The sequence below is a fragment of the Scyliorhinus torazame genome, chromosome 4 (assembly GCF_047496885.1).
Source record: "Scyliorhinus torazame isolate Kashiwa2021f chromosome 4, sScyTor2.1, whole genome shotgun sequence".
Lineage (NCBI taxonomy): Eukaryota > Metazoa > Chordata > Chondrichthyes > Carcharhiniformes > Scyliorhinidae > Scyliorhinus > Scyliorhinus torazame.
Window position 1 is genome coordinate 97,097,367 of NC_092710.1, and position 15,710 is coordinate 97,113,076.

At 45.5% G+C, this 15,710-nt stretch overlaps 1 protein-coding gene across 11 annotated transcripts in view; it reads left to right on the forward strand.

Annotated features, from left to right (window-relative positions):
• adgrb3 (adhesion G protein-coupled receptor B3) overlaps positions 1-15,710 on the forward strand; it is a 1,156,404-nt gene that overhangs the window by 1,197 nt on the left and 1,139,497 nt on the right. For 5 of the 11 annotated variants that reach the window (XM_072498354.1, XM_072498359.1, XM_072498356.1 and 2 more), the window contains exons 1-2: positions 161-604; positions 3,452-4,250. In XM_072498354.1, coding sequence (XP_072354455.1) covers positions 3,467-4,250 — 784 coding nt within the window. In that variant the 5' untranslated portion in view covers positions 161-604; positions 3,452-3,466. Of the gene's footprint in view, positions 1-159; positions 605-3,451; positions 4,251-15,710 lie in introns of those variants that run through there. The other 6 variants (XM_072498362.1, XM_072498363.1, XM_072498364.1 and 3 more) reach the window with 3 other exon arrangements.

Sequence of the window (15,710 nt, forward strand, 5' to 3'; positions counted from 1 at the left end):
TACGTGCCCAGATCCCAGGCAGGGTGACGTGCGAGAGACGCGCAACCACATCCTGAAGCCAGCGGCTCCTCTGGTTTCTCTCTCGCTGTAGTGTAGCAGTCTGGACTACTCTTTACCCCCCCCCCTCTCCTTCCCTCCCTCCATCATCAGTCCAGGATTCACTTCCTCCATGACATCTCGGGGGAGTCCGCCTCTGATCTGAATCTATTTCTGCAGGAATCTCAATATCTCTCCCCCCCCCCCCCGCCCCCTTTCCATCGCCAGACACACTTTCCTGTTTAAAAAAAAATTGCAATCTGATGAGTGATTTATCCCACCTCCCAATATACTCTGGGTCTCAAACAGAAGGAAAAAAGCCTCTGGTACTGCATCCGCCTGGGTTTATCACGGTTCTTGCAGGGGCAAGCGAGAGACAGAGAGACCAATAGAAATGCAAACATGCATTCTGGAGTTTAATGGCTTTCTGAAGAATCGCTCCGAATTGTTGGCCGCGTCTGAAGCTAAAATGGAAAGAGTTCGAGCCGATAAATGGAGAGTTTCCCATTCCACATTGGGCAAGTGTGTTAGTCTCGTCAAGAAATAGGCACCGCTTTCGAATTGTGAGGTAAGGGCATGTTTTTAATTCTCTCTACATCTTTGGAGACGGGGCTCGGTTAGTAAATAGAGAGAGACAGAAGCGTTTTAGTGAGGGACAGGCAATAATTCTCTCATTTGCGCTGACTGACTGGAAGAACGTTTTTTTTTAAAGATTGTTTTCAATCCATTCTCTGGGCAATTGATGCTGGCAGATTTGAGGAAGCGAGTTGTTCTGAGCTGAGGGGGATCGCGGGGGCTGGCAGATGTTCGGCTAGGAATGTGTGTGTGAAGGAAGTTGAGATGGGGAAGCAAGTCGGTGTGAGCGCCTCAGAACGCGGTGTTATGGCGCCGTCTATGTTTAACAGGGTGGACGCCAGGGCTGCTTTTATTGTTAGGATATAAACTTATATCAATGCCTTTCACTGGCGACGTTTGCTTCAAATATATATCCAGATGTTTACACACACACATATATATACATATACAATCCTGACATTTCCAGACACTTATGCGTTTTTGCAACAGTTGGGTGATATGTGAGGGTCCACTCGACGATAGGAAGATTATATTCATTTTAAACAGAACACCTGTGGGAAAAGTGAATATATATATTTATATTGGGGATATATTGGGTTTTCTGTGCCCCGGCGGAGCTGGAGAGAGTGAGGATGTGGGTGACATGATCTGTTCGCTGACATCTCACTGTGACTTAGAGCGTCTAGCACAAGGGAGGAGAGGGGGATATAACCTCTGCATCAGATCGGCCCAGACTTTGGGTGCAGAACAACAACAATCTTTCCCAATGCTGCTTCGCAGCGAGCTCCCCAAACAGCTGGAGACCCAGGGGCCGCCTTCACAGCTGGGGTGTCCTTCCCCAGCAAAGCCTCCGCTTCTATCTAAAAACAGAAAACGAAATTGGTGGAAGGCGTCATTTGAATTAGACGCATTGGAACTTGTGCCAGCCAGTTTAGAGTTAATCTGAGCAGGAAGAGAGAGAGAGAGACAAGCGGGGGATTTGCAGCAATATCTTGCAGATTGGTGAAATCCTGAAGAGTGTTCAAATGGAAAGCGCCGACGCGATCTTTCCAACTCCAGCTCAATCCCATCCCTCCTCCTCCACCTCCTCCTGCTTCACTCCAGGTTGCAGTTGTTACGAGCCAAGCACCGTTGTCAGGTTCAGGCAACGCGTGAGCTGTGAATTTATAGAATATTATTTGAGGCAATCTCGGGGTGAGGGGGCTGTTACTGCCCTGAATGATCCTCGCCATACAGAACGATCCTCACTCTCCTAGTTACAGTCGCGAATGTTGAGGACATTCTCATTGTCTTCAATCTGGTGACCAGCTCAGATAGAAATGCTTACCAGCCCCCCCCCCCCCCCCCCAACACACACACAAACTCCTTGTCATCTTCTTTACACATTGTGGATCCGGCCGGGAGGAGGGAAGTGAAATACAGAGGCTTATTTAGAAGAAAGAACAATAATGATGAACTTCTTAGGCAAGCATTGCAAAGCGCTCTTGCAAACGCGGGTCTCAACTTTCAAGGAGAATTACCTGGGGGAGTGTGCGCCCACAGGCAGATAGACCGGACAGAGTTATCAGCCTGAGAGGGTTCTTAACTCGGGAGCTCTCTACGTTGTGGCAATATGAAGTGATCTAGTTTAACTTGCCCGAGGGCACAAGCCATCTTTATTGTTGCACACTGGGGGTCCTCGGAGCTTGGCTGCCGGTTTGCACCGTCCACCTTTGGCTCGGGGCACACATTTCTAAAATAATGCGGACGTGCTAGGAATATTTGAAACAGCAGAGGCGGAAAGGAGGGTTCAGGACGCATGATGTTGTTCAAACATCACATAGAGCACCTGACTTGCATTTTTATAAAAGTAATTTAACAAAAACTATTATTAAACACACAATCAGGATCAGTTGCTTAGGGGTGAGTTCCCGGTTGCAATTAGAGCCACCTATCCTTTCCCTGAATGTTGGGTCTGGGAATGTTTTATTTATTGTACAGCACGCTGTGTGTGTGTGTGTTTTTTTACTGCGGTTTCAGTAGCCCAATGCCGTTACTAACAAAAAAAAACAAGTCATACTGACAAAAGATCTCATTGTTCCCTGCTACATTATCCAGCATGGATGTCCTTTCAAATTCTTCGCTGTTGGGGAGTTGGGATGGAATCCGGGGAGGGGGGGGGGGTGAAGTATTATTTCCCCTCCTCCCCTCCCTAACCTTTTTTGCAATCACAGTGAGGGACAAGGGGGGGATTTGCTCCGTTGGACACTCTCTGACTGAATGAAGACTGCATTCGACAATCCCACGTCCAGCCTTTTAATGAATGCTAAATAGTCAATCTGGCTGCTAAAAGTCAGACAATCTATACAATGATTACAGTTGAGAGAGAGGAGAAAAACACTTCATTAATGTGCTCATTGATTAGCCTGGGTCGAACCCTATATTTGCTATAATATTATGTATGCTCTACTCTCCAAGTCCTCCTTCTAATGTATCGTTGCCTTATATATATTAACGTGACATCTGAAAGCGGATTGCCACTCGTTAGATATTTTGTAGGGACACTGGTCCATAGAGTGTGATAGATGGTTATTGGCTCTCGGCTCCCCTCTCCCTCCAACCTCTGAGCACGGATATTGGGAGAAGACCCGCCTGGCGGCGGTGTGTTGTGAGCCATCAAACCCTCCTTTCAAATGATATCCCGGCTCCCTGTGAATGGCAGAGTGCTCTCTCGGAGGTTGGTGCAGGCGCGCCTTGTACTCACAGAACTCAGTGTTACTTGTCTTTTTTTTGTATTATTCCCCCTCCTCCACTCCCTCACCCCTCTTCCAACCCCACCCACCTACCCCCCTCTCTATAGGCCAAATGACATAGGATGAAGGCCCTTGGTGACCTGATGACTTATATATTTGCAATCCATCTTCTGGCCATGGTTGGATTTAACACTGCGCACGACCTGTGCTCCAGCTTTGTTAAGGGAGTCATTTACGGGTCGTATTCCCTCGATGAGTTGTTCCCTCAAAACTTCACCAACTGCACTTGGACCTTGGAAAACCCGGATCCCACCAAATACACCATCTACCTGAAATTCTCCAAAAGGGACCAGGTTTGCTCCGATTTCTCCCTCTGGGCTTACCAATTTGACCATTATTCCCCCGAAAAGATACGGGAGCTCCTGGCGAGCAGTAAGTCCGTCGTCCACTTGTGTCAGGCGAGGAGTATGTTCGTGTTTTTGGAATTTGGCAAGAATTTCATCCAGCTGCGCCGCCTGGTGCCCGGCGGCGGGACGGTGGGACAGCCCCGTGGGAGAGGGCTGAGTGGCCGGCCGGCTTTCGAGTTCCTGGTGCTGAACAAGGTGAGCCCCAGCGAGTTCGGCTGCCAGGTGCTGTGCGGCTGGCTGGAGAGCTGTGTGAGAGCCGGGGGCCAGGTTGGAAGTGTCGGGGACGGAGGAGGAGGAGGTGGCAAGGCAAGCTCCGGGGCAGTCGCCTCCTGCGGGGTGCTGGACGCCAAGTGCAATTGCCAGCAGGATGTGATGACGGGCGTGGATGGACTGGATATGGTTTTACCTCTCAATGCAGATACGGAGGGCTGCCTCTCCGCCCGCCTCCACAACACTCACACATGCAACCTCACCGAGGGCAAGCGTACATCCAGGAAAGGTAGGTGTTCTTATAGTACCCCAGTGCATTCAAACAGTTCACACGAACTTCGAGGAGCCAGTCATAAAGTAATCATAGGTGTAAATTACTTACCTTTATAATGAATGTGTAGATACAAGTAAGGTATATGTTAGAGCCAGCACTGTGTAAAGTCCCAGTGTGCCTAATTATATAGACATCCAAATAATGCATAAATGGTACAAGAATTATACAAATCGATATTGTGTCTAATTACAGGACATATACAAATAATGCATATATGTTACCAGAGTTAGCAATATATAAAATCACATTGTATCTAATTATTATACAAATGCAAATACTGTATATTATCAGAGTTAGCTATATATATCACATTGTGTATAATTACTGTACATATACAAATAATGTACGTTATCAGAGTTAGCAATACATATCACATGGTGTCTAATTACTGCACATGTACAAATAATGTGTGTTATCAGAGTTAGCAATATATATCATATTGTGTCTAATTACTGCACATATACAAATAATGTGTGTTATCAGAGTTAGCAATATATATCACATTGTGTCTAATTACTGTACATATGCAAATAATATGTTATCAGAGTTAGCAATATATATCACATTGTGTCTAATTACTGTACATATGCAAATAATATGTTATCAGAGTCAGCAATATATATCACATTGTGTCTAATTACTGCACATATACAAATAATGTGTGTGCTATCAGAGTTAGCAATATATCATATTGTGTTCTAATTACTACACATATACAAATAATGTATGTCATTAGACTTACGATATAAAGTCACATTATTTCTAATTACTGCACATATGCAAATAATGAACGCATATATTATTGGAGTTAACATTGTTAACAAAGCCACATTATGTCAGTTTTGAAAAACCTTGCTCTATCTGTGGTCGGAAATGTTGAGCAGATTTGGAATATCCTCCAAGCTCCAGGACATGCTACCTGTTCTATGCTCGATTGCCTGAGGTGAAAATGCGAGTTCGGCGGGTTCTGAACTTGCCTGCAGCTTTTTCATAGAGGCCTGTATTGTGGGTCTCTTCGCTTCCATTTGTCTGTCTGTCTCTCTCTCTCTCTCTTGAGCTGTACGTGGCAGAACCAAGAGCCAGAAATCCCATACCATTCTCCGAGGTCTCCAAAGAGTAGTGGAGGAGGGGGGTGGGTTAAAAAGAAACAACATTTCTCAGTGTTAAACTAGGCAGACAGAAGAAGCGCAGTGACTGGGGAGGAAGATGCATGTGATCAGCGGGGGGTGGAAAGAATTTAAATTTGAGGACATGCCTGATAATAAGGAGGGTAACCATTCAACGCGGTTCTCAACTTGGTATTGCCATCTGCACTGTTGCCTGTCGCCTTTGTGGGGGAGGGATTGCTGAACCATTAAGATGTATAAATATTCCCATGTTCTGCAATTGGTGCAAATTCAGAAGTGACATTGTTTGAGAGACAGTCGGTTCACTTTCATTCCTTCTGACCATTCCCAGAAGGAATCAGATGCCAAATCCCTCGGTCAACATTTGGGAATGAAACACAGAGGTGAATATTTCTAACACATGCTACCCACCCAGATTTGGTCAGTTTCTTTTGTAAATTGGTTGCAGCGTCGCCTGGTAAGCATTAAGCAACCGGCCAGTAAAACAAAAGTAGCTTCCTCTGCGTTGAGAATTTCCCAGAAGATAGAACACGACGCACAATTGTGCAAGGACGTGGGTCAGGTAGAGGTAATGTTCGCAATTACATTATCCATCGCCAGCACATACTTAAGTCCGCTTGCCTGTCTACGCTGCTACGTTAGACCTCGATTGACACCGATCACCATTGAATACTGCCAACATGTGTTCTGACTGTTACCTATCGATCTGGGTAGGAGAAATTCGCAGGAAACATGGTGAACGGAAAATTCCGTCGAATTTAAGGGCGGGGAAGCGGGCTGGATCTCCGCGGCTGTAAGCACTAAGCCATGATCCTCGATGCAGACAGGACGGGCCAAATGGCCCGCGTTCGCGCCGCAGCAATCCCGCGCGATTCTGTGGGCAGCAGGGTAGGAGTGTGAAGAGTTACAAGCAGCAAGGATAAACTCCTCCATATCTGCCATCGGAACTCTTGAGATTTCAGCCCAGAGGGCATATCTTTGAGCTGTTGACAGAGAATTGTACAGTGCTGGATTTACAGCTGAAACAGCTCCTTTTCTTTTTATTAGAGGAAAATAAAAACTTGCCCAAAATAAAGGGTGTTTTAAATATATATATACATATACATGTATACGTATATGGCAAATTCTAACGTTGGCCAAAGATGCAAAGTAAAAGCAAAATAGCACGTAATCCATCTGGAAGTAGCTGTTAACTCGATTTGAAGCTTATCATGTTGGCTTGATGACTGTCATAACGTGCGGCAGGGAGCAGTGGGGTATCTCTCAAAGGTTCGCTCACAGCCTGATAGTCTGATTTTTAATGCTTCCCTGAGCAATGATGTCTATTGTTACCGTATTACTGTTAATAACACCCCCCATTTAATCATAGTCGCCCCTTCAATAGTCCCATGACATTGAGAAGACAAAGCACTATTTGCAGCAACAACAACATTAATGCTCGCCGCCAATTTGGATGTTGTCCATCTCCTCGGTCTTTTTTTTAAACCTCTTGCTTTATTTCTCACTGGGTTTATATATGTACGTATAATTGTGCATTTAAAAGTCTCTACAGGATAGAGCAGCTGAAGTCAAAGATTAGACCCACCAGAGTGTTAATTTTGGAGATCACAGCTCTGTGAAGGAAACATGCACGGGGGCAGCACGGTAGCCTTGTGGATAGCACAATTGCTTCACAGCTCCAGGGTCCCAGGTTCGATTCCAGCTTGGGTCACTGTCTGTGTGGAGTCTGCACATCCTCCCCGTGTCTGCGTGGGTTTACTCCGGGTGCTCCGGTTTCCTCCCACAGTCCAAAGAGGTGCAGGTTAGGTGGATTGGCCATGATAAATTGCCCTTAGTGTCCAAAATTGCCCTTAGTGTTGGGTGGGGTTACTCGGTTATGGGGATAGGGTGCAGGTATTGACCTTGGGTAGGGTGCTCTTTCCAAGAGCCGGTGCAGACTCGATGGGCCGAATGGCCTCCTTCTGCGCTGTAAATTCTATGATTCTATGCTGGGGAACAGCTCTTTCGAAAGAGACAGCACAACGGCCGAACGGCCGCCTTCCATGCTGTAAAAAATAATCAGTATGGAACTTATCAGAGCGAAGACAACCGGTGGATTTTCTCCCTCCGCCCCCCCCCCCCCCCGCCCCACCCCCAGTAAAATTCTGCTCGCTCTCCAAAACCCTTCAACTTGGTCTCTGCCACTTTCAAGGGTTTCAACGCTGAATGTTAGAGCCCCGGTCGCAATAATGACACCAATGTGCAGGAACGCTCACTAAAACACACCACTTAACTTCCACCAGCGGGGGAAACAAAACCCCAGTTCAGAATTAGTGGGTGGCTTTAGGGTTGGTAAATATGGAAGTGTTGGTGTCCGATGGGAAGCATAGAGAGGGGGAGGGGGGGGGGGGAGAATTTGGTCCGACCTGAAATGCCGTACTCCCGAAAGGCGTCCAGATTGGAGGAAGAGGAGGAAAGTGGGGGAGGCGAATTGGATAGCTCTCTCAGAGCACGATGGGCCGAATGGTTCCTCTCTCGCTGCAGGGGTTTAGTGATTCTGTAATGAGTTCACGTTCAGGCTCACAGGGGACAATTGGTCTTTCACCTCTTGTTAAAAATAGACAACGTGAAGCTTCTCTTCCCAGTCAACAGAGAGAGAGAGAGAGAGGATGAGCCTGTTGGATTCCAGCTCACAGTATTTGCAGGGGACTGATGCTACATTCTGTTTAACGATTTAATACACGGACTCCGACTGAGCTGAACGTTTCAAAATTTCCCGGTCTTGTAGAAATGCGTTTATCTATCGATCTGCCTGTCGTTGCTTGGCTGGCAAATTGCAATCCCCAGCCACAAGCCATTCGGATTCCCTCGCAGCACCGAGATTTCGCGTGACTTCTGCGCCCTCTACAGAAAGTTGGAAGAACCGAGCTTCTTCCAGCCGCACACGGCAGCAAAACCCAGCACAACAAAAAAGCTGCAGGCTTATCATCCCTGTCTTGATGCCCCCCCCCCCCCCCCCCAACTCAAATACCCGCAGAACCCCTCGAAGCGTGTGTGTGTTCAGGTTTTTGCTATAGACCGAACCCCGTATCTGTGCAACTCTGATTCTCAAAGGGAAACCCCTCACTCAGCACTGGACCCAAATGGATCTGAATGATATTTTTAAACGCAGAACGACAGCTGAATGGCTGGACCACAGATAATGGACAGATCTTGTGAAATCATTATGTTTATAAACATCTAGACATAATAATTTGCTGTTTTTTCTGGTTGCAATTCGTCCCTGATGAACATTATTCTGAAATCCATTTGCATCAATGTTTAAAATAGATTTTCATTTACAGTTAGAATTGGTAGAGAAAGTGCTTCCGCGCTTGGCTGATGGTTAACACTTCCTGTTGAAATTTACAGAATGTTCATAAGAGCGTTGGCTAAGAATGTAGTTTTGGTGTAAGACCTGAAGAGCAAAGAGCAGCTGCTCCCATCAATGAGGGTCTCTGTGTGAGTACACAGAGCACCATTCGTTATGACCTCTGTGTGTACACAGAGCTCTATTCACTAGGACCTGTGTGTGTGTATACAGAGCACCATTCACTAGGACCTGTGTGTGTGTACACAGAGCACCATTCGTTGTGAACTGTGTGTGTGTACACAGCTCCATTCACTACGACCTCTGTGTCTGTACACAGAGCATCATTTGTTATGACCTCTGTGTGTACACAAAACACCATTCGTTGTGAACTGTGTGTGTATACAGAGCTTCATTCACTGGAACCTATGTGTGAGCACACAGAGCTCCATTCATTAGGACCTCTGTGTGTGTACACTGAACACCATTGTGACCTCTGTGTGATGACACAAAGCTCCATTCACTGCAACCCCTGTGTACACAGAGCTCCATTCACTGTGACCTGAATGTACACGGAGCTCCATTCGCTGTGACCTCTGTCTGTGTACACACACATAGATCCATTCATTATGATGTTTGTGTGGACACGGAGCTCCATTGACCCGGGCCTCTGTCTGTGCACACAGAGCTCCATTCACTAGGTCTTCTGTGTCGGTACATAAGAACATAAGAACTAGGAGCAGGAGTAGGCCATCTGGCCCCTCGAGCCTGCTCCACCATTCAATGAGGTCATGGCTGATCTTTTGTGGACTCAACTCCACTTTCCGGTCCGATCACCATAAACCCTTAATCCCATAATTCCATTCAGTAGTACCTCTATGTGTGTACACAGAGCTCCATTCACTAAGACCTCTGTGTGTGTGTACATGAACAGAGCTCAATTCACTAGGACCTATGTGTGTATACACATAGCCCCATTTGATATTACCTCTGTGTTAGTACAAGCACAGGTCTCAATTCACTAGGACCTGTGTATACACAGTTCCATTCACTTGGACCTCTGTGTGTGTACACAGAGCTCCATCCATGAGGACCTCTATGTGTGTACACATAGTTCCATTCACTAGGATCTCTATATGTGTACACAGAGCTCCATTCACTAGGACCTCAGTGTGTGTACATGCACAGAGCTCCATTCACTTGGACCTCCGGATGTGTACACATGTGTACACGGGGCTGGTTTAGCACAGGGCTAAATCGCTGGCTTTGAAAGCAGAACAAGGCAGGCCAGCAGCACGGTTCAATTCACATACCAGCCTTCCCGAACAGGCGCCGGAATGTGGCGACTAGGGGCTTTTCACAGTAACTTCACTTGAAGCCTACTTGTGACGATCAGCGATTTTCATTTCATTTCATTTTCATTTAATTTTCAGTGCTCCATTCATTAGGACCTCGGTGTGTGTACACAGAACTCCATTCATTAAGACCTCTGTGTGTGTGTACACAGTGCTCCATTCACAAGGACTTTTGTGTTAGTACAAGCACAGGTCTCTATTAACTAGGACCTCTGTGGACACACAATCCCATTCACTGGGATCTCTGCATGTGCTCACAGAACTTCATTCACTAGGACCTATGTGTCTGTACATGCACAGTGTTCATTAGGACCTCTGAGTTAGTGCAAGCACAGGTCTCCATTTACTAGGACCTCTGTATACACATAGTCCCATTAACTAGGACCTCTGTGTGTGTTCACAGAACTCCATTCACTTGGACCTCTGTGTGTGTACACAGCTCCATTCAGGAGGACCTCTGTGTGTTTACAAGCACATGTCTCCATTCACTAAGACCTCTGCATCTGTACACAGTGCTCCATTTACAAGGATCTGTGTGTGTGCATATATCACAGAGCTCCATTCACTTGGACGTCTGTGTGTGTACAAGCACATGTCTCCATTTACTTCGACCTCTGTGTGTACACATTGCTCCATTCATTAGGATCTCAGTCTGTGTACACATTGCTCCCTTCATTCGGACCTCTGTGTGTGTGTACACAGAGCTTCATTCATTAGGACCTGTGTGTGTGTACACATAGCTCTATTATCGAGGAGCTCTGTGTTAGTACAAGCACAGGTCTCCATTTACTAGGACCTCTGTGTACAACAACATCACTCCATTCACTGGGACCTGTGTATGTGTGTACACAGAGCTCCATCCTCTAGGAGCTTTGGGTGTGTACAAACACAGGTCACCATTTACTAGGACCTTTGTGTGTGTACACAGAGGTCCATTCTGTAGGAGCTTTGCGCGTGTACAAGCCCAGGTCTTCATTCACAATTACCTTTGTGTGTATACACAGCGCACCATTCACTATGACCTCTGTGCACTGAGCTGCACGCCCATTGACCTACGTTCATGTTCAGAACTCCATCCATAAGGACCTATGTGTATCTACAAGTATGAAGTTGCACTCCAAAGTAAACATTTAATGTCTTAATACAGTACCAGAGATCTCTTGGGGAATTATTCTGTGCATTGGATAGAGTTGGGTTTTCTTTAGAGTAGAGGAGTCTGATGAGGGGACCTGATTGAGGTATATAAGATTATGAGGGGTGTTTGGAGTCTGGAATGCACTGCCTGGGAGGGTAATAGAGGCGGGAAACCTCACAACTTTAAAGCGTACATGGATGTGCACTTGAAATGTTATAACATTCAAGGCTATGCGGCAAGTACTGGATATTGGGTTCAGTGGAGACTTAATGTAGTTTTTTGGTGCAGACACGTTGAGTTGATGGGCCTCTTCTATACTATATGACTCCAAGACTATGACTCTATGACTATTGTATTTAGTTTGAGCAGTGTGGGTTGGCTTCTCATTGTAGGTGATTCCCATTGATTCAAGTAGTCGAATTGTGACATGACATGTTGCCACCAAAATTGAAGTACATTGAAATCTGCTTCTAATGAAGTTAATCTGTTAGAATTAAAGAGAAAATATGCTCATTTACTTGTTATATGTATTAAAAACCATTGTATTCCTTTACAACATCCGAACACCAATCTTATATTATTTTGATGGTGAGTAGCAATGGATGATGTCTGATATGCAATGTTACAAATCATAATCGTGTTGTCCAGGCTTAATCTGGACTCAACTGCAAGCTTGTTGCGGCAGTAAAGTGTGAGACGGATAGTGTTGGCCGGAATAATGTCATCTAGTGTTTGCTTCTTCCTCAGCAGCCTCTAATTTTTTCCGAAGCTATCAGTTTTGCACTGATGCAGTTTCGTTTCAAATGCATCTTAAAGAAAACCAAGAGCAGAACTTGGGGGCTGGACAAGTCCTGACCGTGGGCTGCATCCTGGTGACAAGTGTGTAACCAACTCCAGGGCATAGTCCGACCAGAGCAAAATCTTGCTGATTCTGCAAATCCAAAATAAAAAAAGAGAAAATGCTCGGAAGGTTCAGAAAGTCAGTGCCTGCAAAGAGACAAGAGAGTTAATGTTCCAGGTCAATGGCTTTTCATCATTTTCTGCTTTTGTTTGAGAGTTCCAGTATCCAGAATATTTAGTTTTAAAATTCTTTCTAGTGTCTAATTTTGCTTTATAATACTCCTCAAGAAGGAACTTTGAACATTTTATTACATTAAAGTTGCCATATAATTATAATTTTTGTTATTGCTGATGTTCATTGCTCAAAATGCAGTATCCCAGACTCCACGGTAGCACAGTGGTTACCACTGTTGCTTCACAGCACCAGGGACCCGGGTTTGATTCCCGGCTTGGATGACTCTGTGTGGAGTCTACACGTTCTCCCTGTGTCTGCGTGAGTTTCCTCCGGGTGCTCCGGTTTCCTCCCACAAGTCTCAAAAGACGTGCTTGTTAGGTGAATTGGACATTCTGAATTCTCACTCTGTGTACCTGAACAGGCACCAGAGTGTGGCGACTAGGAGCTTTTCACAGTAACTTAATTGCAGCGTTAATGTAAGTCTACTTGTGACAATAATAAATATTATTATCAAATAATTGAAATTGCTGACCCTTGTTCTGCCATTAAGACATTCTGATCCCTTAATGTGCCACTTTCAGCACCTTGAACATCACCATTTATATTCCAGTTGTCTTTTTGTTGTCGACATTTTTGTCAATCTCCACCTATCGGTGGTCCTGTATCCAGGACCCCCCCCCCACAACAGTGTAAACCTGGTCTTATTTCCAGTTCTCCCCAGCTTTGACGACGAATCATCCAGATTCAAAACATTAGGTCCCTTCTCGCTCCACTGTCAGACCTGCTGAGATTGTCCAGTATTTTCTGTTTGTGTTTCAGATTCCAGCATCCACAGTAATTTACTTTTATCTAATGATTGAAGCATTACTTCCTCATATTTGTATTCTAATCTCTTTGAGATAAAAGCCCACATTGCATTAGCATTTCTGGCTGTAGTTTAAGCAGATGTACCAGCTTTGGTACAAGGATGTTTAAATGCCTTTGCTCTTCAGTCTCTCACCATTAATAAAATGACATTTGGTTGAAAATGTAGCCAGCCTGATTAGTATATTCGAGGATGACACCAAGATTGGAGGAGTGGCAGGTAGTGTTGAGGATTGTCAGAGAATACAGCAGGACATAGATAGGTCAGAGACTTAGTTTATCATAGAATTTACAGTGCAGAAGGAGGCCATTTGGCCCATCGAGTCTGCACCGGCTCTTGGAAAGAGCACCCTACCCAAGGTCAACACCTCCACCCTATTCCCATAACCCAGTAACTCCACGCAACACTAAGGGCAATTTTGGACACTAAGGGCAATTTTATCATGGCCAATCCACCTAACCTGCACATCTTTGGACTGTGGGAGGAAACCGGAGCACCCGGAGGAAACCCACGCACACACGAGGAGGATGTGCAGACTCCGCACAGACAGTGACCCAAGCCAGAATCGAACCTGGGACCCTGGAGCTGTGAAGCAATTGTGCTATCCACAATGCTACCGTGCTGCCCGTGACTTGGGCAGAGAAAAGGCAAATGGAGTTTAATCCGGACAAACGTGAGGTAATGCATTTTGGTAGGTCTAACATAGAGGGGAAATATACCGTAAATGGCAAAACTCTAAGGAATATAGAAAGCCAGAGAGATCTGGGCGTGTAGGTCCACAGATCTTTGATTGTGGCAACAGAGATGGACAAGGTAGTCAAGAAAATATATGGAGTACTTGCCTTTATTGGATGGGGCATCGAATATAACAGCTGGCAAGTCATGCTACAGTTGTATAGAACCTTGGTAATCCGCACTTGGAATATTGCACACAATCCTGGTTGCCACACTACCAGAAGATGTGGAGACTTTGGAGAGGGTGCAGAAGAGGTTTACCAGGATATTGCCTGGTCTGGAGTGTGTTAGCTATGCGGAGAGGTTGAATAGATGGAGGTTGAGGGGTGAACTGATAGAGGTCTACAGATTATGAGTGGCATGGATAGAGTGGATGGGCAGGCACTCTTTCCCAGGGTGGAGGGATCAGTCACTAGGCGGCATAGGTTTAAGATGCATGGCGCAAAGATTAAAGGAGATGTGCGAGGCAGATGTTTTACACAGAGGGTGGTGTGTGCCTGGAACAGGTTTCCAGGGGAGGTTGTGGAAGCAGATACATTAACAGCGTTCTAAAGGCATCTTGACAAATCCATGGATAGGATGGGTATAGAGGGATATGGCACAAGGAAGTGCTGACGGTTTTGGCCAAGGGTGGTATCATGACCGGTACAGGCTTGGAGGACTGAAGGGCCTGTTCCTGTGCTGTATGGTTCTTTCTTTGTCGATACAAAATATTATGCATCTTAACTTAGTGCCATCTGCAAACATCTATTCCTACATCCACACAATTAATATATATGGCGGAAAGCTGAAGATCCCAGTAAAGTTACCTATGGAATATCACTTATCACGTCTCACCATTAAGATAATATTCCCTTCAATGCTACTCTTTGTCTCCTTCCTCACTACCAGCATATGATAGAATGTCAGTTCTATGTATTATCATTTTTTTCTAAAGCTTTATTTATCAATTCTTTATTAAATATCTTCTGGAGTCCATATAACCACCATCCATAAATTCATCTCACTAGTGAGCTCCTATGAAAAACTCAACTAGATCAGTCAGATAGGACCTGCCCATCACCCTGTTTCTGTTCTGTACATTCCATGTAAGTTCCATCTATGTACTGTCCCAAGTACTGTGGCTATGAGAGCATGTCAGAGGCTAGGGATCCTATGGCAAATGACTCACCTCCTGATTCCCCAAAGTCTGTCCATCATCTAGAAGGCACAAGTCAGGTGCATGATGGAACACTCTCCATCATGGATGAATGTGGCTCCAACAACACTCAAGAAGCTCAACAACATCCAGGACAAAGCAGCCCACTTGATTAGCACCCCTTCCACAAACATTCACACCCTCCACTGCTGGCACACAGGAGCAGCAGTGTTTACCATCTACAAGATGGACTGCAGGAACTCGTCAAGGCTCCTTCAGCAGCAGCTTCCAAACCCACAATCACTACAATCTAAAAGGACAAAGGCAGCAGATACCTGGGAATACCACCTCCTGGAAGTCCTTGTATTCACTCAGCATCCTGACTTGGAAATATATCACTGTTCCTTCACTGTCGCCAGGCCAAAATCCTGGAACTCTCTTCTTTACAGCACATGGACTTCAGCGGATCAAGATGGTAGCTCATCACTTTCTCAAGGGCAATTAGGGATAGGCAGTAAATGCTGGCCTAGCCAGCGATGTCCAAATCCTAGAAGTAATTAAAAAGTGTAAAATAAATCTCAAAATCTGTGCTGACTTTGTTTGATCAGCTGATATGTGTCTAACTATTTAGTTACTATGTCTCTGCTGATGGATTCCAGTAACTTCTCAACATTTGGTGCGAAAGTGACAGGACTGTAGTTACCTGGTTTCTCTTCC